Source organism: Homarus americanus, unplaced genomic scaffold, assembly GCF_018991925.1.
Source record: "Homarus americanus isolate GMGI-L3 unplaced genomic scaffold, GMGI_Hamer_2.0 scaffold57980, whole genome shotgun sequence".
Taxonomy (NCBI): Eukaryota; Metazoa; Arthropoda; class Malacostraca; order Decapoda; family Nephropidae; genus Homarus; species Homarus americanus.
In genome coordinates, this window is record NW_024716703.1 from 828,325 (window position 1) to 856,113 (window position 27,789).

At 46.6% G+C, this 27,789-nt stretch overlaps 1 protein-coding gene across 10 annotated transcripts in view; it reads left to right on the forward strand.

The window, feature by feature from the left end:
- LOC121858215 (microtubule-actin cross-linking factor 1-like) overlaps positions 1-27,789 on the forward strand; it is a 252,430-nt gene that overhangs the window by 90,145 nt on the left and 134,496 nt on the right. For 5 of the 10 annotated variants that reach the window (XM_042354490.1, XM_042354492.1, XM_042354487.1 and 2 more), the window contains exons 4-7: positions 11,617-11,674; positions 14,847-14,852; positions 17,888-18,055; positions 21,443-21,535. In XM_042354490.1, the coding sequence (XP_042210424.1) occupies positions 11,617-11,674; positions 14,847-14,852; positions 17,888-18,055; positions 21,443-21,535 (325 nt within the window). The remainder of the gene's footprint in view (positions 1-11,616; positions 11,675-14,846; positions 14,853-17,887; positions 18,056-21,442; positions 21,536-27,789) is intronic. The other 5 variants (XM_042354493.1, XM_042354495.1, XM_042354489.1 and 2 more) reach the window with 2 other exon arrangements.

Here is a 27,789-nt window from a genome sequence, read left to right on the forward strand (position 1 = left end):
CTCAGGAAGCGGCTGATAGTTCTGTGGTACATTCCTGTGGTGTTTCTGAAGGTGGTACCAGTGTGGGTGGTCGTGAGGGTTGTGGTGGGGGTCTTGAGTGCTGTGGTGGAGGTGAGTACTGTGGTGGGGGTTGTGAGTGCTGTGGTTGGGGTTGTGAGTACTGTGATGGAGGTTGTGAGTACTGTGGTGGGGCCAGAGTGCTGGGGGGCAGGGAACTGTGGGGGGCTGTGAGTACTGTGGTGGGGGGTAGAGCACTGTGGTTGGGGCTGTGAGTGCTGTGGTGGGGGCTGTGAGCACTGTGGTGGGGGCTGTGAGTACTGTGGTGGGGCCAGGAGTGCTGTGGTTGGGGCTGTGAGTGCTGTGGTGGGGGGCGTTGTGAGTACTGTGGTGGGGGCTAGTGAGCACTGTGGTGGGGGCTGTGAGTGCTGTGGTGGGTTGTGAGTACTGTGGTTGGGGGGGTTGTATACTGTGGTGGGGCTGGGAGTGCTGTGGTTGGGGCCAGAGTACCTGTGGTGGAGGCCAGAGTACTGTGGTTGGGGCTTGAGTGCTGTGGTGGGGCGTTGTGAGTACTGTGGTGGTGGCCAGAGCACTGTGGTTGGGGGTCAGGAGTGCTGTGGTTGGGGCCAGGAGCACTGTGATTGGGGGCCAGAGTGCTGTGGTTAGGGCTGTGAGTACTGTGGCTGGGGGCTGTGAGCACTGTGGTGGGGCTGTGAGTGCCACGTTGGGGCTGTGGAGTGCTGTGTGGGCTGTGGAGCACTGTGGTGGGGGGCTGAGTGCTGTGGTTGGGGCTGTGAGCATGTGGTTGGGGGTTGTGAGCACTGTGGTTGGGGCCAGGAGTGCTGTGGTTGGGGCTGTGGAGTGCTGTGGTTGGGGTCAGGAGCACTGTGGTTGGGGCTATGAGCACTGTGTGGGCTGTGAGCACTGTGGTTGTAGAGCACTGTGGTGGGGGCTGTTAGTAGTGTGGTGGGGGCCAGAGTGCTGTGGTTGGGGCTAGAGCACTGTGGTTGGGGCTGTGAGCACTGTGGTGGGGGGCTGGGGAGTGCTGTGGTGGGGGCCAGGAGTGCTGTGGTGGGGGCTGTGAGTGCTGTGGTTGGGGGCTGTGGAGTACTGTGGCTGGGGTGAGAGTACTGTGGTTGGGGGAAGCTGCAGCTGTGGTTGGGGTCAGGAGTACTGTGGTTGGGGTTGTGAGCACTGGGTTGGGGCTGTGAGCACTGTGGTTGGGGTCAGGAGTACTGTGGTGGGGTCAGAGTGCTGTGGTGGGGTTGTGAGTGCTGTGGTGGGGGTTGGAGTGCTGTGGTTGGGGTCAGGAGTACTGTGGTTGGGGCTGTGAGTACTGTGGTTGGGGTTGTGAGTGCTGTGGTTGGGGCTGTGAGTACGGTTGTGGGAGTACTGTGTCTGTGTTGTGAGTGCTGTGGGTTAGTTGTGGAGTCTGTCGAATACTATACCTCTATTGAAGGACACTTGATAAATATTGCACATTGATCTCATCTGAAATATAACAAATTTGTTTCGTCGGCGTGGTCCTAGTTGAAACCGAATCTCAAGCCGAACTAAAGCCGAAGCCGAAATCGAACCCTGAATCCGCATCACGTTTCAAGGTGTTCAATCTCACCTGACAAAAATAATACCATTAACTGTGACAGGTCCTCGCTTGGGGGAAAAAGTCACATTATTTATACAGTAGACATGATACCACCAAGTTGGGCTGAGTTTAAAGTGTTTGATTCTCCGCTAGGTGAGATCAAGTTTGGTTAGGTTAGGGGAGTGTTGGTTAGGTTTGGTTGGTTGATTGGTTGGTTAGTTTGATTAGGTTAGGTTGTTTAGTTGGTTAGTTTAGGAAAGGTTGGTTAGTTAATTTGAGTCAGGTTAGGTTAGATTATTCTTAAGTAAAGTTAGGTCAGGTCAGGTTAGTTTATTTAAGTTGTATACATTTTTAACCTTAAACCTAACCTAACCTAACCTAACCCTAACCTAACCTCCTTTGTGCTGTTAAAGGAACCAGTTTCTTCAGGAAGGACTTTAATTAACACCTATCCATATATGTCCTTCTTGTCCTGATAACTCGGTAAGTTTTTGTGCAGAAGAAGAACTTGGTGTTGGATTAGCTCGGGGGAACTCTCGGATTAGGAACCTGAGGGTTAACTCTGGGTGATTAACTCTCTGGGGTAATTAATTATGGTGGTGTTGTTTTGTTCCGGGATTAATTACTGTTATTAGCTTGAGTGATTAGCGTTGACAGACTTGGGTGGTTATCTTCTCCCAATAAGGAAGCCATAACGAGGTCATTGTGTGGTGGGGTTAGGACATGGTGGTGGGGGTTAGGACACGGTTAATGACACAGGGGTTGGTGGATCTGAAGGTTAGAACGCTGGGGGGAGAGGTTGTTACTGGTTGTCTTCGAGAGAGGAGTGTGTGAGGTCTGCTTCAGGAGGCCAAGTAGGTCCTGGTTACGGTGACAAGCGCGTGGTGGTGTGTGTGTGAGCAAGCGAGCGCCTCCAGGGAAACGTTTGGCCTAGTTGTTTAGCCACAAGACTTTGGAAAGACGTGATCTGAACTTTTAACACCTAACCTAACCTAACCTAATCTAATCTAACCTAACCTAACCTAACCTAACCTAACCTAACCTAACCAATCCTTACTTGTGATATTTACTATGTTAGGGGGTGCTGGGGTGTAGGTAATGTGGGGGCGTTGGTGTGAGCCGGAGATGGGCGTCGGTTATCAAAGTTTTGTGTTAAAATGTGGGAAAAGTGGTGTGTACATCCTGGCGTGGCCTTGTGTCGGGAATGTAAATTTGTGACGGGGAGGTGGGAGGAGGGCCTAAATGCGGTGTATGTGTGACCGTATTAGTGTGGGGTTGGGGTCATGTGGTGGGGGTTGGGTCATGTGGTGGGGGAAGTGTGCACATATGGCTACTCTCCCTTCCCTCCATTCCTCTACCTGCATCTTCATCCTCTCCTCCCGCAGGCTGGCGAAGCTCATTACACTTGATTAGCAAAAATACCTGTTGGAGCACCTATTTGGTCGTGTGTGTGTGTTTGTTTGTTTGTTTGTTTGTTTGTTTTCTGTACTTATATGAACACCTGTATGGTTATTTATGTATGGTTCCGCACCTCCGAGGTCCTCCTGGAACACCCTGTATGGTCGTGTGTGGCTCTCGGATGTTCCTGAACCACCTGTTTCAATCGTGTTTGTTATCTGGTCACGTTTTAGTGGCCAAGGTCAGGGGGACCCAGCGTGGCCCACGAGGGAGACAGTCAAGGTCCCTATCCTCCACACTACGGGCCCACACCCTGCGACGCCCGATGCAGCTTCCTTGATGTGTGTGTGTGTAGTCGGGCGTCCGTCATACTCCAACACCCTCGCCGAATTTACCTGACGATACCTTCAGGAGATTTATAAACTTTTGATGGAATTAATTATAATAAATTCGTTAAATAGAAGAATATTTTAGATAATATTACGAGTATATTAAATGTTTTTGTTTATGTATTTATAGTGTGTAGTTAGTAGAGTGTAACAGCTGGTGGAGTTGGACAGTGTCGTAGTGTACAGTATACTTTCCTTGACCTCCTGCCGGGTAGTGTCATCAGCCTCACCCCTGCGTGTGGGGGGGGGGGGGCAGCAGTGACCCCGGGGCTAAGTATATGCTTCCAGGAGGAGTAGAGAGTGGAGGTGTCGCTTGAGGAACAGGTTCTAGGCGGTGGGTGACGTGGGCGCGAGGACAGGTTTACGACGCCGCCCACGCACCCGTAGTAGTACTAGCACCGACGCCTAATACGGGGCTGTGGTGGTTGTGTGTGTGTGTGTGGGCAGTTGGTGACGTAGTGATGACGCTACTACAGGTGGACCACTGTAGGCGCCCACATGCACCCCTCCACGCCCAGCCACACCACGCCTAACCACATATTTCCACGCCTACACTGAGTCCCCTGTAGAACCAGACTTAGCTAACACCCCACTCAACCATTCACAATCCTTCACACTTGAACCTGGGGATTAGCGCTTGTTAGCGAGGTGATAAGCGATACCTGTTATCTGTGGCCAGGACACACCCGGGAGTGGGCAAAGATAGGCGTGGCAGAGATCGGGCGTGGGTAGAGATAGGGCTTGGATAGAGATAGGGCGTGGGTAGAGATAAGGCGTGGGCAGAGATAGGGCGTGGGTAGAGAGGATCGCAAGGTAATAGGCGTGGGAAAGTGATGGCTATAGAGTGGTGATGGGCGTGGCGATCATGGGTTGTGTTATAGTAGACGTGAAGACAGATAGAGGCCGTGATATGTGGGCGTGAAGACAGATAGAGGCCATGATATGTGGGCGTGAAGACAGATAGAGGCCGTGGTATGTGGGCGTGAAGACAGATAGAGGCCGTAATATGTGGGCGTGAAGACAGCTGTAGGCAATGTGCGGGATGAGGGGACAATAATGGTGTGTGAAGTGTTAGTGTCGGGTTGTGGGCGGTGATGAGGGCGCGCGACCAATCAACAATGGTGGTGGGCGGTCATCAAGGGGGCCCCGTGACCGTCGCCGCCCCGCCGCCCTCACGGGTTTGTTCATGGTAATTAAGTCCCTAAGGGTGATGGTAGGCCCCCCTCCTTCCTCCTTCTTCCTTCCTCGACCCCCTCCTTCCTACTTCCTCCTCTCCTCAGTTGAACCCTCCCTCCTTGACCCCCTCTCCTCTGCCTCCTCCCAGGGTTATATTTCACTCACGGTATCTCAGTGTGGTGTGGCGTGGCAGGTGAGATGGTGTGGTGTGTAGTATGGTGGTGTGGTGTGGAGAGGCTGCCATCATCGCCCACACCCTGGCTTCGTGCTGGGGCGTGTCTCGTCTAAGTGTTGAGTGTTGTTGGCCATATATATACAGTGTAGCAACAATGTATACACACTCACACGCACACGCACACGCACACACACACACACACACACACACACACACACACACACACACACGCACAGATGCCCCTGTAAATGCAATTGGCGTTGAATATTTAATATTATGTTTCTGAAGCAGCGATTGGGTGTTCCGTGTGAGTGTGTGTGGGTGTGTGCGTGTGCGTGTGAGTGTGTATGTGAGAGGTATTGTAGTGCCTTGCATGCCACCCCGCCACCTGCATAAATGTGCAAATTTTGTTGTTAAGTCTTGTATGTGTGGCAGTCTTCCTGCGTTACTCCCCTCCCCCCCCCTCTCTTTCTCTCTCGTCCTTCCGTTTTTTTGCCTCTTCCACCATCTGTCGTCTTTATAGTCTCCCTTTCCTCCTTTGTCCACTTCCTTCGTTTCCTTTTATTGCCGCCCTCTCCTCTTCCTTCCCCTCCTCGTCTATGATTCCTCTCTCCGTTCTCATCTCTCTTATTCATCTCCTTCTATCCTCTTCCCCTCTTTTCCCTCCCCTTCCTTCCCAATCCCTCCTTTTTCTTCCTTTCCTTTCTCCTCCCCATTCCACCCTCCCTCCTTTCCCTTCCTTTCTCCTCTCGCTCCCCTCCCTCCTCTCCCTCTGGCTTCCTCCCTGGTAAAGACTCTTCTCCTACACTTCCTAGATAAAGAATGTGTCGTGTGTGTCGCCACATTTCCGACACGTGTGAGGGTTTGTTGTCGTGTTGTGGTGAGTTTCCTTGTTGTATTGTCGTGCTCGCAGTGTCCAGCCTTTTGTGCTTTAAAGCAAAATGCATGCGACAAACTCCTTACTTTTGGGGCGGTATAGTCGTGTTGTGGGCTGTGTGGGCAAGGGTGTGGTTTCTGTGGGCGAGGGTGTAGTCACAACTTTTTAGGGTGTAGTGGTGTGTGTAACGTTTGTGGGTGTGGATGGATGGTGGTGTTGTTGTAGTGGTGGTGATATTGCTCATTGGGTATTCACGGTACGCGCCTCGCAGTAATGGGTGATTTGTGGCGATACCCAGCCTGGAGGCTCACTGAGGACCCTCTGGGGGAGGTGGTGGTAGTGCCTCCACGCCTACCACCACCCACACCTACCACCACCCCACACCTACCACCACCACCCCACACCTACCACCACCCTACCTACCACCACCCTACCTACCATCACCCACCTACCACCACCCCACCTACCATCACCCACACCCCCACCACCCACACCCACCACCACCCCACACCCACCACCCACCCCACACCCACCACCCCACCACCCACACCCACCACCACCCCACACCCACCACCACCCCACACCCCACCACCCACACACCCACCACCACCCCACCACCACCCCACACCCACCACCACCACACCACACCCACCACCACCCCACACCCACCACACCACCCCACACCCACCACCACCACACCTACCACCACCCCACCACCACATCACCCACACCTACCACCACCCCATACCCACACCCACCCCATACCTACCACCACCACCCACACCCACCACCACCCCACACCCACCACCACCCCCACACCACCCACCACCCCACACCTACCCACCACCCCACACACCTACCACCACCACCCCACACCTACCCCACCACCCCACACCCAACACCACCCCACACCCACCACCACCCCACACCCACACCACCACCCACACCCACCACCACCCACACACCCACCACCACCACCCACACCCACCACCACCCCACACCCACACCACCACCCCACACCTACCACCACCCCACACCCACCACCACCACCACACCTACCACCCACACCTACCACCACCCCACACCCACCACCACCCCCACCTACCACCACCCCACACCTACCACCACCACCCACACCTACCACCACACCCCACACCCACCACCATCCCACACCTACCACCACCACCCACACCTCCACACCACCCCACACCTACCACCACCACCACCACCACCCACACCTACCACCACCACCCACACCTACCACCACCCCCACACCACCACCACCACCCACACCTACCACACCACCACCCACACCTACCACCACCACCCACACCTACCACCACCACCCACACCTACCACCCACCCACCCACACCTACCACCACCCCACACCTACCACCACCCCACACCTACCACCACCCACCATCCCACTAAACTGCCAACAGTTAACCTGATTCTTACTTAGTGTGACTCACCCAATACATGGCTTCTTAGAGCTTCACCTAGACCCGTGCTGCTTCGCCTTGGCTTCACATAAATCGTATAGTTCACCTGATCTACCCTAGGTGATGTAGGTGATGATTATACAGGTGGTGTTGATGGTGCAAATATTATAGGTGGTGTAGATAGGATTAATTGGTGGTGGTGTAGTGTACAGTAGGTGGTGTAGTGTAGGTGGTGCAGTGTAGGTGGTGTAGTGTAGGTGGTGCTTACGGAGAAGCTCACCTGAAGAAGAGTCATTAATGCTCATCCATACTCACACACCTGGTGATGTACTCCCCCACCCTATCCCCCTCATCCCCTCTTCTCTCCCTTCTTCTCTCACATTTTTTCTTCTCCTCCCCCTCTCTTCCCTTCTTCCTTCTTATATCCGTAGTCACATAGTTTGTTCTTGTAGTGGAGGAAAAAAACATAATAAGAATGATAGTAACGTAGCCAAACTTCACTTAAACCTAACCTAACCTAACCATGGTGAGTGCTCTTCAGATGAGGAGGAAGTACAGGTCGGTGTGTGTGCTTGAGACATATAAAGAAGGTACAGTAATAAATAAAAAGATTACCTTATCATGGTTTTAATCTAATCAGCTGTCGGGGAAAGAATGCAGAGTGTAGCGACTTATCTCAGAGTCACTTAAGCATTCCAACACTGATGATACAAGAGGTGTAAGGGTACAGTGTGGGGGGGTACAGGGGGTGTTAGTGGGGATAGTCTCCTTCTGGTGCTAAATTTCTCGTTTTTTTCCCAGGATGTAAGAGAACACTTGGGTTAAAAGTTGTTACTAATGAATAAAGTTTTAATTATTATGTAAGAGAACTAATCTCCTCGATCATTCTACCAATTCTGACGATGCAGCAGCGCTCAGGTGGTTAGGTTAGGTTTCAGAAGTCCTGATGCAACAGGAGGAAGAACTTACTTTCTCTAGTAGTAGTTAAATACCTTTCCTCCCCCGTGTCTCCCAGGAGCATGACGGAGGAACAAGGTGTATCGGAGTCGACTCATGAACCTCGACAGGTAAACAAAGACTCGTTGGTCATCCCACGTCAACTGGTGCCCACAGCCGCTAGCCTACTGTACCCACCTGCCTGCTGCCTGGCCAGATGTGCGATTGCGCAGTGTGCGGGGTGCCTCCTGCCTACTAATAAGATGGGGGTAGATGGCACAAGCTGGGGGAGGGGCTGACAAGGCCACACTACAGGATGTGGCCTTCCTAGTCTCAAGCTTGTTGGTGATGTCTTCGTGTGTATGATGACCAGAATTGTAAAATAAAAATAGATATATAAATCAATTATTGATTAAGAAGTATTCAGCCAATATCAAATTTGGTCGATAAGTATTTTTAAAAGACCATCACTTTAATGGTCTTCGGCAGTGTACATGGCAGGCGGCTGTGGGTAGTGTAGCGTGTAGTACTACCAGTGGAAGGCACATACCAGGGTGGAGGAGGAGGAGCCACCCACTACCTCCCTGACGCCGCCTGCACCAACCCCCACCATCAGTCACTGCTCGCCGCCCTGTATTAGCGTGGTAATGCTCGCCTTCACAGTCGTATTTTGTGAGATAACCGACGTTAGTATCGAAAAATTTTCTGGTTATCAGTCATTTCGGGCGCTTTTTTTTTATGCAGGCAGAACAAGCAGCGTGACTGTGTGCCTCAGCAGAACAAGTAGGCGGCCGACCCGGAGGAAGACGTATGAGAGGAGAATGAGATGGTATGAGGGAGAGAGGGATAGGGGTGAGGACTGACGTCATCACCAGCTGCTGTGAGGAGAGGCAGCCTGTGGTCCCCTCCGACAGAAACACCTGTGCAGGTGTCTTCGTGGGGGAGTGTTACCTGGATTATAGGCGTGATGGCCGGGAGAACACGTGGCCCCTACCCATCGTACAACCCCTCCTACCCCCTCTATCCCTCCTCCTACCCCCTCTATCCCTCCTACTTCCCCACTCCTCCTACTCCCTATCCCTCCTACCCCATCCCTATCCCTCCTACCCATCCCTATCCCATACCCCTTCCCACTCCCTCCCCACCCCTTCCCCACCCCCTACCCCTTCCCACTCTCCCCCCACCCTTCCCCACCCCTCTCCCCCACCCTTCCCACTCCCTATCCCCCCACCCTCCCCACTCCCTCTCCCTCCCCACTCCCTCTCCCTCCCACTCCTCCCCCACCCTTCCCACTCCCTCTCCCCTACCCTTCCCACTCCCTCTCCCCTACCCCTTCCCACTCCCTCCCCCTACCCTTCCCACTCCCTCCCCTACCCTTCCCACTCCCTCTCCCCTACCCTCCCCCTACTCCCTCCCCCCTACCCCTTCCTCCCCCCAGACTCTCAGGTGTGGTTTAGGGTTTTGAGGTGAAGTGTAAAGTTGTCTCAGCATTCTCTCTCCCTCTCTCCAAGAAACGTATACTGGTAATATGAACACGTTAAAAGAAGTGTTTATCCGTTTTACACCTGGTTGGGGTGTGTGTGTGTGTGTGTGTGTGTGTGTGTGTGTGTGTGTGGGTGTGGGTGGGTGTGGGTGTGTGTGTGTGTGTGTGTGTGTGTCCTACGGGTGCTCGACTATGAGTATTTCCCACCGCAGGAGTTATGAGAGCGTGGGGTGAGTTACACCATGACAAAAGGCACAAGGCCATTCAGTGATTCAACCAGAGACAGAGTGAGTTAGTGAGAGTCATTAACACTCACTCTTGACTAATGAACAGACACACGCAAGCAAGATGGCGTATAAAACAGAGAGACTTGCATTAATACATGAACACACACACACACACACACATGACAGTTTATATTGAATGTTTACATGTAACAACTGATGGTGTTTACCTTCACAACACGTCATTTACAAGCAAAAGATCGGCAGAATCAGACACGATTTATAATGAACCTAAGGTAGATTTAATTACTGTAATTGATAGTCGATATTAATTAAGACTCATAAATTGTATTCGAGTCATACCCGTGTTATTAGCATTCAGATGGCGCCCGGGAATTGAATTACATATTTCTTCATGACAACGGAGGGCGCTAACCTCATCCATTTAGAAACAAAATCTGATTGGCTGGCGTAGGAAAACTGTTCATGTATCTTGTATATTGTCCATGTGTCTTGTATATTGTTCATGTATTATGTATGTATTATTAATCGTAATATAAGTAGAACATTAATGTACCATATATATCGGAGGGTGTTTTAAGTATGCTGTTCCGTGTACCAAACTAAAGCAGTGTTGTATCTTCTGTGCTGTACTGTGTTTTAACCTCTGCTAATATGACTTTTCTTTTGCTTGCACGCAGCATTGGGGATATGGCGAGGTTAGTATTGCATGTTATTACTGTACTGTATTGCCTGTGTCTTCCCTGTATAATGATGAGGATTTCTCCAGTGCTGGGGAAGACGTATGGTATTATGGGTGAAGTGTCAAGCCTTCTCACAACTTGTATTTTTCAATTTATAGAATTTAGTGTTGATGAGAGATTTAAGTGGTGATGGTGGTAGTGGTGATAGTATTATTCGGGTGGTGATGGTGGTAGTGGTGATAGTATTATTGGGGTGGTGATGGTGGTAGTAGTGTGGTAGTGATGACGTTAAGGTGGTAAGGATTATCTACCTAAAATAATGACTTGTTTTCACTTTCAAGACACTTCATTGGTCACAGTGCTCCAAACAGACATATAAACTTACGGAAGTTAAACATTAATAATTTTAACTGGTGTTTGGTCCGATCTTAAAATTTCCTGGCCTTATAATTTCCTCTTTTCCCTTTTCATAACTTCAGAAATTAAGTTTATCATTATTTTATTATTGAGAAGTAAAAAAAAAGATAGCATCATTTACTAGACTTGTGTAAAGATTTATTATAATTCTTTGTTTACCTAGCGAGTGATTTGTTTACCTAGCGAGTGATTCAGTGGAGCTTGAGTCCGAGTATTACTTATAAGAAACACTTCACTCTTGAGTTCCTGTGACCAATGTTGTTTTGAAAGAGCTGTTCATTTTGTTCACCTTGTGTTATAAATGTTCCTTTACCACTCACCATACTGAAGGGAGTTTATCCCGGTTATGAGGATACAGTCGAATTTATTCCAGTCGATACAGTAATAAATAGTTAATTGTCATGGTATTGTATTTTCACCTTTACCCCCATTGATGATCTTACCTCCCCTATTATTTAATTTTCTCTCTACCATTACCCATTGACTATATGACCCTGTACCCCTTATATACGTGTTATATATCAGTATAGGGGTGGTTTTAGCCTGTATTACCGACTCCTCCCGATAATGTGTATATAATCCTCCCGGTGATATATAAACCCTCGTTCTGTATGTGTGATCTCTTATCGCCCCATTATCCCCTTGACCATATTGTTTATTTATCTTCTTGTGGTCATGATTTAACCCAAAGGCCCGGTCCATTAGTATACTATAGTCTATCCTTTAAATCAGTCTCTCTCTCTCTCTCTCTCTCTCTCTCTCTCATGATACAGAAGAGGCTAACAGGTATGGGCCCTTGTCTCCCCACACAGCTACACGTGCATTACGGTGTGCAACAACTGCAGCGACGACTCCTGCTGCTCCCCCGTAGTAAGTGTGTGTGTGTGTGTATGGTAGCTCAGCCAGCCCGCCCGTCAGCCCGCTCGTCTTGGCTAAAACACGCTTACTCATTTTTTCACGGCCTTCGCTCGCTCTAGGCTACTTTATTATTATTTTTACCTTTTTTTCGTTCTTTATTTACTGATGTCTTTATTTTATTTTATTTTTTTTCGTTTCGTCTTTCGCCGCAACACGTTCGGTGCATTTTGCTTGGTATAATTTGGTTGGCTAGAATTTGGTTATTTTGTGCAGCTCGTTGTTGGGCGACATGATAATTTTGGTTTCATTTTATTTTACGAATGTTGGTGTGAATTTGTGTGTATATTTATTATTATTATATGCTTCTGTAGCCTAGAGTAGTCTGTAGCTGTGGGCCTCCTGTAGGTAACGCAGAGGAGGCAGCAGGTAGCATGCATGTTGTAGTGAATAGTTAAAGTATCATCCTAGTGTAGTTAGAGCCCCTGCCGGATGTGTAATTTATAATACATAACTTTCAGGTGTGCAGAGAGCTTACCTGTGTAAATTAACAGGTGTTGTTCCACCTGGTGTTTTGATTAGGCAAAATTTGGCTGGATCTGTGTCTCATGGATTGAAGTGTAAAGATAAAATTGCAAAAATTAGAAATAAATTTATGTAAACAAATTCCTCAGACTTGTCCTATGTTTAAACAATATTGGGAAACATTCGAGTGACAAAAATTATGAGACTTTTATAAATCTTTAGACAGCATCAGTAGAAACTATCATGTATTAGACGTGAACATTGTCAAGTGACCTCGGGAGAATCAACAGTGGAACAGCTGACGAACGGATGACCAACCATACTGCCTGGCATGTTACGACACGCACTCACTCTATGACGCTACACCTGCATGTTCACCAACCCGGGGAGGAGTTGGTTGTAAGCCAAGCCAAGCTAGCCTGTAGGGGTACAAGCTTGATGGCTTAGACGAGCGCTCGACGTTTGATTCGACAACAGTGGCCTTCAGTGCAGCATAAAGGGCTTAACTCTCCTGCTGGTGGTCTTCTGCCATCTAGGAGTAGGCATGATAAGCGGGGTCCCTTTGGTATGGGAGCAGCATGCTGAGCGAGGCCTGACTAGAATTACAGCAGACCGTCACCGTGTGTGGCGAGACTAAACGCCAGTGATCAGGCTACGCTGCTACACACGCACAGCTCTCCCTCTTCGCTCTCAGCTTCAACTTTTATTTTTCAGATTTTATGGAAATTTTTTCTTCACTTAGCGGCATAGGAATAGTGAGAAAAGGTGATATTTTGTTGCAATAGTCCTTGTCGCTTAATATGTAATCTATGGTATGAGTGTATGGTGAGCCGCCAAAATTTGAGGACCAAAATTCGACCAAATTTCTTCGGGATCATACAGTATCTTTTAGGTACAGTTCCCTTCACTAGTGCGTTTACAGGGGCTCGTCATATAAACACAACAAATCATTATCTTTGAGATATTTGTTTTAATATTGTTTTAATTTGATTACATAGTATGTTTATTATTGCCAGTTTCCTTCTGTCGAATGTAAACAAACACAGCTCGGCCACACTGCACTAAACCTGAGGAGCCCCTGTAAACGCGGTAGTGAAGGGGTCTGTACATAAGGATACCTATAGAATTAATAACCTGTTTAAATATATACTGTACATGGAATTTGCTTTTAATTGTATTGTATTATAATTTAAAGACAAAATTAGAATTATAACACGGAAGGACCTGCCATATATTACTCCTGTATTTATTTATTTCAATGAAAGAGCTTCTATCATCTACGTCACGGCTTTGCAACTCCATGATTGGCTGAGCTTGGTACTGTGACGTGTCATTGAAGTCACGTGACCCAGTAGGCATAGAAACGAAGACTTACTTAAACTTAATTATTTTTTATAACAATCTGATGTAGAAATTTGTTGTGATGTATTAAATTATGAAAGATTAAGGTAGGTAAGTCTTCCTATTTTTGCACGATTTAAAAATAAAAACTTAACTAGTCTATTTTTATATGTAACTACTATGAATGTAACCAATCCCATGTTTTCTTAATTTTTCCCCAGTTATTTGCTGTAAACTTTCAACAGTCGTAGTAATAAATGGTTCTTTCAATAGATTAGTAATGTATGATCCCCTCCTGCTTAACATGAACCATATCTTCTTAGTCAATTTTCTATACCTTATTGTACTCATGGTGGACAGACAGCGGAGTGTTATATCATTCGTGATTTCGGGAATTCGGCCAGTGAGCGCAGCACCACGTCCCCCTCGGTGAAAACAAACATTAGCGCTAAAAGACAACTGTTCGCATTTTCTTTCCCTTTTTTTTAGAGCCTTAACGATGCTGGATAAGAATGAGGAGACAAAGTACAAAGAAGAATATTAATGATAAATCTTTACACTAGCATGTATGGGATTTACTGTGTATTAAGAGCATATAAAGATGTAGTGGTGTTAGTATTTTAATATATCTGAAATTATGTGACTATCGGAAGGAGATATTTGACTAAACATTATCTAAAATATTTATAACGCGCTAGAATTTATAGCCTTTGAAGAGACGGTTATTTTCCGCCTCAGATAAGAATTTTCGTGTGTATATTTTTTTCAAACGTTATCTTCACATTCTTGATACCTCCAAGACGTCTTTGGTAAATCTACGAACATTTGGAAACTTCTCATGATCTAAAATAACAATGGACAGTTTATTATTAAAATTCTACCTTTGGTTTGTTTAATATTTATCCTGACAGTCATACAGCCGAAAATAGATCCACTAATCACAATCACCATTACAAACAGCCTTACTTTACCAAGTATTGCCAAGTAAAATTGCGAGTACGAGACCCAGGTTGGGGTCGGTGGATCTTTGGCCGACTGTATGTTAAGACTGGACTCGGGTTTGTTTTCACCGGGCTGGAGGGTCGAACAGAAATCACGAATTATCGTTCTTTGCTTTATTTCTTGTAGATATTCCCAAGCACTAATTATTAATACTTTTTCTTTCTTCCCTGTTACCATACCGTTTCTCCCCTCCCTTCTCCCCCCTTATTCTTTTACCCTTCACTTCCTTCTCTCCCACCCTACCCGTCCGTCCCTTATAACCTTCTCCCCCATCCTAATCTCCTCCCCCCTGCCCCTACCTTAACTTGCACCCGTCCAGCGAAGGGTAAGAACGCTCTTCTTTACAATAGTTACACAACAGTCACAGCTCGTTATACCCACCGTCAGAATAATTAAAAAAAAATAATCAGAAAAGTAATAGACCACATTTGAATTATTTACTTCCCGTGTGAGGTATTTTATTTAAGACGCCACCTGGTGTGAGTTGTGCCCATCATGACTCTGGAGGGGAGGGGAGGGGAAGTTTACGTCATTACCTTAAGAGTAAAATGCCATTCTCGTAAAGCTACATTGTTCAAGTGGGACCCTCTGTCGGCTCCCTAGTGGCGACCGACTCCTTCGATAGGCTTATTTTGCAAGTGGTTTTCATTAATATTTTGTAAAGAAATTTTAACATTAATAGATAAAGAATATTTATTAATGGGAAGTATATATTAGAAGAAAAACTAAATGATTTTTGAAGGAACGGACGGAGCCATATACTGTAAATGAGTGTATGAGTGTAGCAGAGGCCCTTACCTGACTCCTTGGTACTGATAAGGAGAGTGAGTTTGCAGTAAAAGGCGGGAGGGAGACAAGTGGGGCGCGAGGGGTTGGAGGACCTGGTGGCGCCGACGGTGTTCATACCAGGGGCGTCATCCTTAACCTGCTGTGACTGTTGGTCTCCTGTACACTTCTTCATAGTATTTTTATCTGATGTTTCTCTCAGTGAGGTAACTGTGTGTTGAGTAGTAAGACTGGTACATGTAAGGTGCCTCTGTCTACAACGAGAATTTGATTTTGGGGGAACCATTTTGTACCAACAGAAGGGGTTATGAAGTATGATGTAGAACTGTACTGTAGAATGTTTGGGTGTGTAGGGAATTTCTACAAATTTATGGGTTAACCTCAGATAGGGACTGATGTTGTATTCACTAAAAAATAATAAAATTTAATTATGATAGTCACTAAAATGATAAAACTCAGTACTACCAAACAATTTCCCCATAACAACTATTCATGGTCAATATATTCAGAGAGCAATTCACAATGCAAACGTTAATAGCCTAATAAACAGTCCTAATGTGGAAAATGAAAACAGCTCTCGATTGTATATCAAGTTATGAAAGCTCAAACCTCCTGTTCCCATTTTCTGTGAGTTTTATTTATTGCTAAGACATGTATACTTAGGAGAAACTATTGCTTGTGTAGGATAAACTGGCAGGAATTTTGGAGTGTTGGGTAGGCAAGTGTACGAGGGTATGTGTTTTAGTGAAGATTAGTTTAGGTTAGGTTTGGCTAGGCTTGGGGAAGAGGAGGGTTAGTTAGGTTAGGTTAGGCTAGGCTTGGGGAAGAGGAGGGTTAGTTAGGTTAGGTTTGGCTAGGCTTGGGGAAGAGGAGGGTTAGTTAGGTTAGGTTAGGCTGGAAGGAGGGTTAGTTAAGTTAGGCTAGGCTTGGGGAAGATGAGGGTAAGTTAGGTTAGGTTTGGTCACGTTAGGCTAGGCTAGACTTGGGGAAGATGAGGGTAAGTTAGGTTAGGCTAGGCTAGGATAGGCTTGGGGAGGAGGAGTGGGAGCTTTTGTCATACAGTGGCAGCTCCGCCATTGTCCACTTCACGGTTGAGTCTGCATGTCCTTGATGTGATGAGAGTTTAGTGTGTTCATTATGGGGAGGTTAGCGGGGAGAACCAGCAACAACCACCCCTGATGATGATGACACTGATGTATTTTACCGTGGACAGCCTATAGTTGGGGGAACAGCCCTCGTCATGTATGTTAAATGGTAATGGAAGCGGATTGGATCACCTGAAGAATATGCACCTATTTTTTCACCTGAACATTAATTATCCGAACCTAACCTAACACAAACCTAATCTAACCTAACCTAACACAAACCTAACCTAACACAACCTAATCTAACAAACCTAACCTAACACTAACCTAATCTAACCTAACCTAACACTAACCTAATCTAACCTAACCTAACCTAACACAAACCTAACCTAACCTAACACAAACCTAACCTAACACAAACCTAACCTAACACAAACCTAACCTAACCTAACCTAACACAAACCTAACCTAATACTAACAACCTAACCTAACCTCATTCCCCCAAATAGTGTCAGAATGGTTATAATCCTCAGGTGAAATAGCTGGGTGGAAATTCTTCAGGTTAATAATCCTTTAGATATACAGACCGAAGCGAATTGTGGTCACTGGGGCAACAACCATCACCCATGTTTATAGACGCTAGTGAAAGTCTGCTTGTCATGCATGGGTACAGGTCTCTCGCATACATACAGACAAGAGGAAATTACAATATGGCCTTCAGCGCTCATCATACTTGTATAGAGACTAATGTAAACATAGGTGATTGGCATTATAGGATCTTGGTATTAGGTCAAGCGTCCATTATGGAGAGGTTTATGGTGATGTGATGACAGACAAAATGGTGCTTGGGTGGTGGTGGATCTGCATCTGGTTGACATTATGGTTCACGGTCAGAAAATGATGGGAATTGTGTTTATTGCTGTGTCCTTCCCAGCCACGCAACGGTCTGTCCCTCTGCGTCATGCAGGCGGGGTGCTCCTCGCTCACTCGACGCTAAAATTATTCTGTGAAATTTATTCTCTTTATAAAACTAATAATAATGTTATATATTAATAGTAATGTTTGGATCTATGTTTGAAAATATAACTAAATAGTGTATATTATTCATTACGGATAAATAGGAAAATGTTTGAGATGTGAAATGTTGAATGGAGTAAAAATGTTTATGGTGAATCAATGATATATATATATATATGTGTGTGTGTGTGTGTTGACTTTAAGGTTATCATTATCCCTTTATAATATATGGTTATATTATGTAGTTTTAGAGTTACTAGTTAGTGAGTAGTGTACTTTGTAGTCGTAGTTTGAGGAGTTGTTTAATGTTTGCCTTTATATTACTTCCCTGGCCTGTACACTGCTCTTATCACCTGTCACATATATCCTCTTGTTCAATAATGTGTCTTGTATATTATCCATGTACATAATATAACACATTACTGACGTGTTGTTACCATCTTACTGACCTCCTGTTGTGTTGCTCCTGTAGGCGGGGAAGCAGGTGCGGGACCTATTCGAGGACCTGCGGGACGGCCACAACCTCCTCTCCCTGCTGGAGGTGTTGTCGGGCGAACACCTGCCCCGGGAGCGTGGTCGCCTCCGCTTCCACATGCTCCAGAACGTTCAACTCACCCTCGACTTCCTGAGATACCGCAAGGTGAGTCAAGTTCCCCTACCTGTCTGTCTGCTACCATACAGCCAGGGTCACTAGGATCAAACTCATTATTTTGTAGTTAATTGGTTTTCTCGTAATATTTCAATAAGGAATCAGTCACCGTCTAAAGCTTTAATTCCTCAAGTTATTTATGCCTTTACTTCTTCTCTTAAGGCACCGGGTATAGGAATCAATCATGGGTTTAGTTCTACATTAGGCCTTCGTCAGGTTCTTACTGACCCACTTAGGGGCAGCCAGGAACTTATTTTTTCATGTCAGTGGAGATTAGTTTCTGTCAGTGACTCACAATAGGGAGTCAGGAGTCTTGACCACGGCTCCTTTGTTTACATGGCGAGATTATAATACCTCGATGTTTTTCTCTAATCTATCAGGCTGTCGATCCCAGTTCTATCAGGCTGTCGATCCCAGTATTATGAGGCTGTCGATCCCAATATTATGAGACTGTCGATCCCAGTATTATGAGGCTGTCGATCCCAGTATTATGAGGCTGTCGATCCCAGTATTATGAGGCTGTCGATCCCAGTATTAGGCTGTCGATCCTAGTTTTATCAGGCTGTCGATCCCAGTATTATGAGACTGTCGATCTCCTTTAGTACGATGACTTGGCCCCTTTTAGATCAGATCAGGTTAGGTCAGGTCAGGTCAAGTGGGGATTTGTCACACCCTCCAGACCGTCTCATTGTTATACTCCTTATCTTGGTTGAGTCAGCGGGAGCCAAGTGTGTGAATCACGTTAACTTATTTAGCATATAAGGGTGTGGAGAGTGGCTGGAGGAGTGGCCGGCTGGGTGTGGGCGGGCGGGTGGGTGGGTGGGTGGGAAGGGTGGGTTAAATAGATACTCCCAACACTCCAATGAAGGGATCGGGGTGTAGTGAGTAATTTTGTTGGTGCTGATACATGTTAATTATATCTACAGACCAGACTGTACTTAGGTTACTGTAGTCAAGAGAAGTCACTGTAGTACTGTTGCTCTCTGAAACTGTAGCTTTTAGTCGTGTGGGTGGTGGGTGGGATGTGTGTTATAGTATTATGTGGGTGGTGGGAGAGGGCGTAGGTTGGTGTTAAGTGTGGGTGGATGCTGGGCGGAGTGAAGGTCACAGTAGAGTTTGGGTGGGTAATGGGCGGGGTGTCAGGATGGGCGGCCACACTATCATATAGAGGCGCCACTGGCATGAATTTAGATCAGGTTAGGTTAGGTTTGGTTTGGTTTGGTTTGGTTTGGTTTGGTGCTTTGATTATTGAGTGATGGAGGGAGGGCATCCTACACCTACCATAGCTCCTCCACACCTGCCACATATGTATCCCCAGACCACACCCTCTACACCTGCTACATACCCGTCACCACTTCCACATATGTATCCCAGATGTCTTGGTTAAATACACTCAACACACCTGCATCATTAACACCTCTTATACGGATCAGAACAGGTAGACATGATACTCTTAATTAACCTACAGGTAAAAATAAAACCACAGGTACTTAACATAACAACATTGGATAACCGTACGTAAAAAAATACATCGTTTAGACTTTATTAAAACTCAACAGCTTATGTCATTATCATCTGGCTCACGTACACAACTCACACCTCACCGTAGTTACTTCTCTCGCTCCAAATATTTACTCGGGGAGTCCGCCTCAGGTAGATAATTAGCGAGTTGGTTCACGAATCCTCCATGTCATGTAACCCGGGGATGACACACACACACACACACACACACACACACACACACATTCTCTCTCTCTCTCTCTCTCTCACCTGGGCCAACTAGAACACCTGTATAGATCACTTTACTCCTCAATAGCCCCTCCCTAGTTGGATCTATTCACTATTACCTCTCTAAATAGACTTAAAACACACATGTACTGATAACCTGAAATGATGCGAGTCCCTTCCCCAGAGAAACTTTTATTTATTGATAACTTTGTGGGGTTTGTTATGTTTTGTATTTCGTTCCATTTGAAGCTAAACTGTTACTCTCATAATTCTAGTTTAGTTTTAATTAGTAGTTCAGTACCACCATCATACAGGTAGATTAGCACATGAGTCGACGCCAGGTAAACAGCTGATTAATGTTTACGTACGGAACAGCTGATCCTTGTTTACATATGGACACGATCCTTTTCCCAGTACATAGATTGACTTTCGGAACTTTTTTTTTACACGTGTTTATAATTTCAGGTGTTAACCAGATTTATACAGGTATTTTTATAATGACAGGTGTTACACAGATTTGTACAGGTATTTTTTATAATGACAGGTGTTACACAGGTATGAATAGTTTATTGTTATTACCACATACACGAGGGATACCACAAGACTGTACCTGGTGTGTGAGGCTACAGGTGAGTGGTGGTTCGTCGCGACAGATGGTGCCGAGGGAGGGTCCTGGCCTGACCATGTTTGTGTCTCCGCCTGACCTTACTACTGCCTACAGTCTCCCGTAGCTAGAGACACACCTGCCACCACATACCTGTCCTACAGTCTCCCGTAGCTAGAGACACACCTGCCACCACATACCTGTCCTACATTCTCCCGTAGCTAGAGACACACCTGCCACCACACACCTGTTCTACATTCTCCCGTAGCTAGAAACACACCTGCCACCACATACCTGTCCTACATTCTCCCGTAGCTAGAGACCTGCACCTGCACACACCTGTCCCATAGTCTCATGGCTAGAGACACCTGTCCTACATTCTCCCATGGCTGGAGACACACACCTGCCACCATAACTGGCCACCACATACCACCGGAGTTAGAGGAATGCAGGTAGTATCTATAAAAAAGAATAGTCTTGTGAGTATGTCGTGTGTGTGTGTGTGTGTGCATGCAATACATACTAGGCGTAATCATCCCATGGGAGTGTGTCAGCAATAGAGATGGGAAGCACTTCAGGGTCATAAACTCTAAGGGCTTTTCCTTACCCCTCTCTCTCTCTCTCTCTCTCTCTCTCTCTCTCTCTCTCTCTCTCTCTCTTTCTCTCTCTCTCTCTCTCTCGATAGACAGATAGATAGATTGCCACTCTGGTTTCAAGGAGATGGATTAGTATTTGGTTTGCAGATTATATTTACCTCAAAGCTGCAGCTGGGAGTAAATCTTATACACTGAGTTAAATTAGGTTAAAAAGACTGATTACCTTTACTAATTATCCTACAAATTAATCACCTTTAATTACATATACCTTACGCTGTAGTCGTTAAACAGGTATTTGTTAATTAGTGACTATAGTAATTAGTAAATGTACAGGTGTGTTAATATTCCTCATTGGACATCACCTGTAAAGCTTAATCGTAATTTATCTTCGTGTCAAACTTCTGGATTGTGTACTGAGATTAAGCTGACTGTTGTTTGTTGTTGTTATAGATCAAGCTGGTGAACATCCGCTGTGAAGATATCGTCGACGGGAACCCCAAGTTGACGCTCGGCCTCATATGGACGATCATTCTTCACTTCCAGGTAGGTGCCGCCATCTACCTCAGCACCAGGGGCCACGGGCTGCTGGAGGGAGGGTGGGAAGGCATAGAGGGCAGGGGGAGGCATAGAGGACAGGGAGAAGGGCATAGACGACAGGGAGAAGGCATATAGAGGGTATAGAGGACAGGGGGAGGGCATAGAGGACAGGGAGAAGGGCATAGAGGACAGGGGGAAGGCATATAGAGGGTATAGAGGACAGGGGGAAGGCATAGAGGACAGGGAGAAGGGCATAGAGGACAGGGAGAAGGCATAGAGGGCAGGGGGAAGGCATCGTGTGTGATCCATCATAGTCAGACAGGTACTTCAAATGTTTAAACCGCGTGATTACAGGTGTTTTGAGGAGTGATGACGCTACAGCCGCCTTGTGATTGGTCAGACTTAATGACCATTCAGTGTAGCGATGAACTGTTTACATGAGGAATTTTCAGTTAATGGGTAATTTTTTGAAGTAAATATATGACTGAGGAGATGTTCTAGGGGAAGTTATGTAGCTAGACTGATAATATCCCTAAAATCCTCCAGTTTATTCCCTGTGTACTCTGGTGATCTGTTTATTGAATGTTATCTTTTATGAATGTATTTTATATGTATATGTAAGGGAACAAGGAATCAGCACGTAGGAAGCCACACAAGGTAAGGCTGGAGAGGTTATGGTGTCAGGACGTGATCAACTCTGCGGACGTGACTCTCCCTGAAGCAGCAACACAACGCCACACCAAGAACACAAATGTATCCTAGTGTAGCCCGGACAGAGGAATATGTTGCTTGTGTATTCTGTGTTCTATATATATACAGTATACTAGAGAGTGAGTATATATATGTGGGTGAGATATTCAGACGATTGATAAAACTTGAAGTGAGCTCAAAGAATATGGTGACTTTGGTGACCATCAGAGACTCGCACAACAGGATAAACATTTCTGGTGGAGTTTTATGGTTATTCTTCCACTCAAGATGTGTTGGTATGTATACACAGCCACGTAGGTGAAACTGAGGTTGATGGGGAGGGAGGGACGAGCCATTGTTGTGAATACTCCACCGCCCTCATGTGTCAAGGCTCCTCTTACCACAGCGCGGATTTATTAGGCAGCTGTGATTCACCTTAAACAGGTAGTCAATGTAGCGGATTAAAGTTTATGAAAGACCACTTAAAGACCACTTAGAGGGTCAACGTAGTGTGGTCCTTGTGTGGTCCTCTGCTGGCCGGGTGTTGCATGACCGTGAACAAGCAGTAACCTGATTAAGTGAATGGGTAATGCGTTTTATCGTGGTGGCTACAATATCTAACTGGTTTATTTACGGTTCTGAATACTAATGGGCGACCGGAGTCTGGAATTGATGTATTTAAATGTATGTTAATGTATAATCTTCCCTAAGGGTGACTCTGGGGTGGAGGGCTTGAGGTTGTTGTCATGGGCGGGGTGGAGGGGTGGGGGGGTGTGGATTGAGCGTGGGTTGGGGTGTGGAAGATATTGAACTCAAGCCGGTGGGGAGAGGGGTGGAGATGAGCGTGGGCAGACAAGCGGGGAGGGAGGGGGCGTTGAGCGTGGGCTGGACCGTAGTGGTGGAGTGGCCGGGGGCGGGGGGCGTGTGGGCGTCACCCTCCAAGAAAGGGAAAGTAGTGTCCCGGTGAGGAGCGTCTCACCTGACCTTCCAACACCTTCCTGGAACACCTGAGTTATTCCACAGGTATTTTTCTCCTAATATGGTGACGACACCCCCCTGGCTGCCTGTGTCCGCTCACTACCCATACACTGACTAACAAAATATTGACCCATAACAATAAAAAACAGCGTGGTGTAGGGGTGGGGGTGTTGTGGGTGGATGTAGGGGGGTGTTGTGGGTGGATGTAGGGGGTGTTGGGGGGTGGATGTAGGGTGTTGGGGGTGGATGTAGGGGTCTTGGGGGTGGATGTAGCAGGGGTGTTGGGTGGATGTAGATGGGTGTTGTGGGTGGATGTAGGGGGGTGTTGTGGGTGGATGTAGGGGGATAATGTGGGTGGATGTAGCGGGGTGTTGGGGTGGATGTAGATGGGTGTTGGGGTGGATGTAGCGGGGTGTTGTGGGTGGATGTAGGGGGGTGTTGTGGGTGGATGTAGGGGGATAATGTGGGTGGATGTAGGTAGCAGGGTGTGTTATGGATGGGTATTGTGGATTAGTGGGTGGGTGGGTACAAGAGGGTGGCCCATGACTACGGCATCTCCTCCCCGGAAGTGTTTTCACCAGGAAAGCAGTTTCCGGCGGCCGGTACTGAACACACACACAGACATACATACATACATACACAAGATCACCATAGGAAAACCCCGAGACTTAACCCAGTGTGTGTGTGCCTGTGTTGTGTGTGTGTGTGTGTGTGTGTGTGTGTGTGTGTGTGTGTGTGTGTGTGTGTGTGTGTGTGTGTGTGTGTGTGTGTGTGTGCCTGTGTTGTGGAAGTGGCGGTAAACTTGTTCTACTATAAACAAAGAGATAGATATAAGGTGGGTTTAAAGGTACGGCAATTAACGTGTTACAGGTGTGTGCCTAATGACGCGTACTGTGACGCACCTGTACCTGGGCTGACACTCCTGATCATAGGTGAAAGTGGTTAATTACGCACACAAGCTGTCGCCTTAGCACACACACACACACACACACACACATTTCCAACCCGTACTTACGAATCTTGACTAATTATTAAATACGGGTCAAGGTCTTTGCTGGGAACGAGAGGGCCAAACCAAGAATCTCATTGTGCCATACTTGGAAAAAAATCTGTCCGGAGAATAGGAGGAAGGAGTGTTGTTATCTGAAGGTTTCTGTTGATTAGTTCATCCTGGAGTAAAAACAAAACAAAAAAAACATGAGATTGGAAAGGTTAGGAGTTTTTTATTTTGTTTATTTTTTGTCTTAAGCACATCGACTACGTGTTGGGGGGTGGATAGAGACTTTAACCCGGCTGGCAGTAGTGAGCAGTGAGATGCGCTTTGACACCCACTAATAATACATGCCATTACATTACTACTATTACATTACTACTACTACTACTACTACTACCACCACCACCACCACCATACTCCTACTACCACCACCACTACCACCATTACTACTTCCACTGCTAACACACACACGTACGTACCCTACCCCTACACACAGGCCGTTGGTTCAGTAATAAAGATGAAACCAATTTATTAAACCTTAATTACGACATTTTATTTGTATGTTTTGTTTACATTTTTAAGCTTTTATTTTGGTTTTTACTTTCAAGTGTTTGTGGTGTGAGTGAGAGATAGTGTAGGGAGGCGGGGGGGGGGAGAGAGGAGGAGCGGCGTAGTGAAATAATATCTCTCCCTCCCGTAGAGTTTTGTAGCGTTTACCTCACCTCCCCGTGTTGTTGTTATCCTCACTACACCTGACGCTCTACATAGGAGGGGGGGGGGGGGGGTGTCAAGTCAGGTTTCTGGGTTCACTGTAGACGTATCTCCAGTGTTTTGTAGTATATTATTTTACAGGTTAAAATACAGGTAGTGATCTGTAGGGAAGAATTCGCCTCGGTGTCATTTTGTATATTTTTGTAGCTACAGGATTTGTATTGCGAGTTATTAAATAAATAACATTACTGGTACAAGTTCCCCCTCGTAGCTTGTGATCGGTTCAACGCCTGATTATCTCCAAGGGGGTGTGGGTGTTCGTGTGGCTGTGGTTGTGTAAGAAGTTGTTTGTGTGTGTGGTGGCGTGGGCTGTGAGCTGGATGCCAAACCCACGCCCTGCCCCCACGAGGACACTGTGTACTCGCCTGTGGGTGTACCGCAACTAATGTGTACACTTGTAGGTGTGTGAGTGAACGTGTGGAGATGCATTTAAGGTGAATGTGTGCGAGTGACTGTGGGCGTGTGGAGGTAGCTATGAGTACTCGATCTACGGTAAGCGTGCGGCCAGCTGGTACCCGGGTCTGGCCTGGCTCTGCTTCTGCTTCACCTTATTAGGAGCCCCCCGCCCACGTCCGCGCCCACACACACACACACACACACACACACACACACTTATCTCTGGGGCGAGGGCGTCACCACACTACCCTCGACCAACTTTCTCTTATTGCCGTCTTATAAAATGAGATTAGAAGGAGAGTTTGTTGGTTGAAACGGCCGGTGGTGTGCTGTAGAGCCACACCACCGAGCCACACCTCAGAGCCACACCACCGGTAGATGAAGGGTGTTGGAGTAGAGGTGTAGGGCGGCCAGGTAGATCCAGGTACACTTAACATATTTATGACGAACCGTCTTAAGGGGCCCCAGACCTGACGCTTACCTGTCCATGGTTGATGAAGGCCCCGTGGAGGAACACCTTAGCCGACACCTGTAGTACCTTATCTCACCTGGAGCTAAACACCTGAAATTTCTACCGTGTTATGTTGTCTCTGACCCTCGCGCCTCTAAACCTTCACACTGAAAGGACAAACAAAATCTTTACCTAAAATGAACAAATTATGAAATATATAAACACAAGAACATCACATAAATATCGCTTCTGTCAGCCACACGGAACAAATTTTATCATATTAAAGCTTTTTTGAATAGTTGAAAGTTAGTACATAATGATGGGGTTAGGTTAGGTTTGGTGTATACAATTACTAACTTCTTTTTCGTGTGGATGTTGTACCTTACCTGTGTGGGTGCTGGTGCTTTGTTTATCTACACACTTAGGTCAGAGACGTATATTATATATCCACTTGCACTTGGCATTTAACCTGTGATGTCTGACTTAACTGGACCTGACAACAAAACAATATTAACAGTGACGACAACAATAACACTAACAGCAGGAATAACATCAACAATAATAACAACAGTGACAACAACAATAACATAAAAATAACAATAACAACAGCAGGAATAACATCAATAAGAATAACAAAAACAAAGATAAGTGATATTATTAATAACAAAGAGAGCTGACATACTTGAACACTATATAGCAGTTGTGGTAAACACCTTACAAGCGGGTGTTGATGTGGTGGGTACAGTAGGTGTGGGAGACCAGTACTTTGGTGTTGTTCCTGCAGAGACAGACAGACAGACAGAGACAGACACTTCTCGGGATTACACTACAAAGAAAACTCAAACTGCTTAAAAATGGTAGTTGGCCTCAAGAAATAACCCGATGTAGCCTCCAAAAGTAACCCACTGTAGCCTCCAAAAGTAACCCACTGTAGCCTCCAAAAGTAACCCACTGTAGCCTCCAAAAGTAACTCACTGTAGCCTCCAAAGGTAATCCGCTGTAGCCTCCAAAAGTAACCCACCGTAGCCCAAGTAACCCACTGTAGCCTCCAAAGGTAATCCGCTGTAGCCTCCAAAAGTAACCCACTGTAGCCCAAAGGTAATCCGCTGTAGCCTCCAAAGTAACCCACTGTAGCCTCCAAAGGTAATCCGCTGTAGCCTCCAAAGTAACCCACTGTAAGCCCAAAGGTAATCCGGCTGTAGCCTCCAAAAGTAACCCACTGTAGCCTGAACCCACAGCCTCCAAAGTAACCCGCTGTAGCCTCCAAAGGTAATCCGCTGTAGCTCAAAGGTAACCCCGTAACCAAAAAGATCAACAGGACAGGCCTTCAAAAGTAACAGATCCACCAGCCTTCAAAGACTTACCAGAGAGGTCCTTGGGAGTGAGTGACAATTGGTGCGTGTGTGTAACAGCCACCAAGACCTACATCATTGTTACTTAAGATTAATAAACAGAGGCGGTGAGGGAGAGGGTAGGGAAGGAGGAGGGAGAGGAGAGGTGAAGGAGGGGGTGAAGGAGGGGAGACAAAAGGTTAACGGGAAGAAATGAGAGTTAGTTGAAAGTGAAAGGGAAGAGATGAGACGAAGAAGAGGAATAAATGAGGACAAAGCTTAAGATAGAATAGGGAAAAAATATATTAATGATGGAAATAGTAAAGAGGGGGAGGAGGGTAACGTAGATACTATATATATATCACCTGCCGGGGTGTTAATTAGGTTCATAAAGGTGTACAGCCTTACTCAGGTATACGTTCAAGGGGGGATGTGGTGTGGGGGGTGAGGGTGGCTGCTTATCACTGTAAATATTGTCTTAGAGTAAATTTGTACAGTTTATCACGAGAGAGAGAGAGAGAGAGAGAGAGAGAGAGAGAGAGAGAGAGAGAGAGAGAGAGAGAGAGAGAGAGAGAGAGAGAGAGAGAGAGAGAGAGAGAGAGAGAGAGAGAGAGAGAGAGAGAGAGAGAGAGAGAGAGAGAGAGAGAGA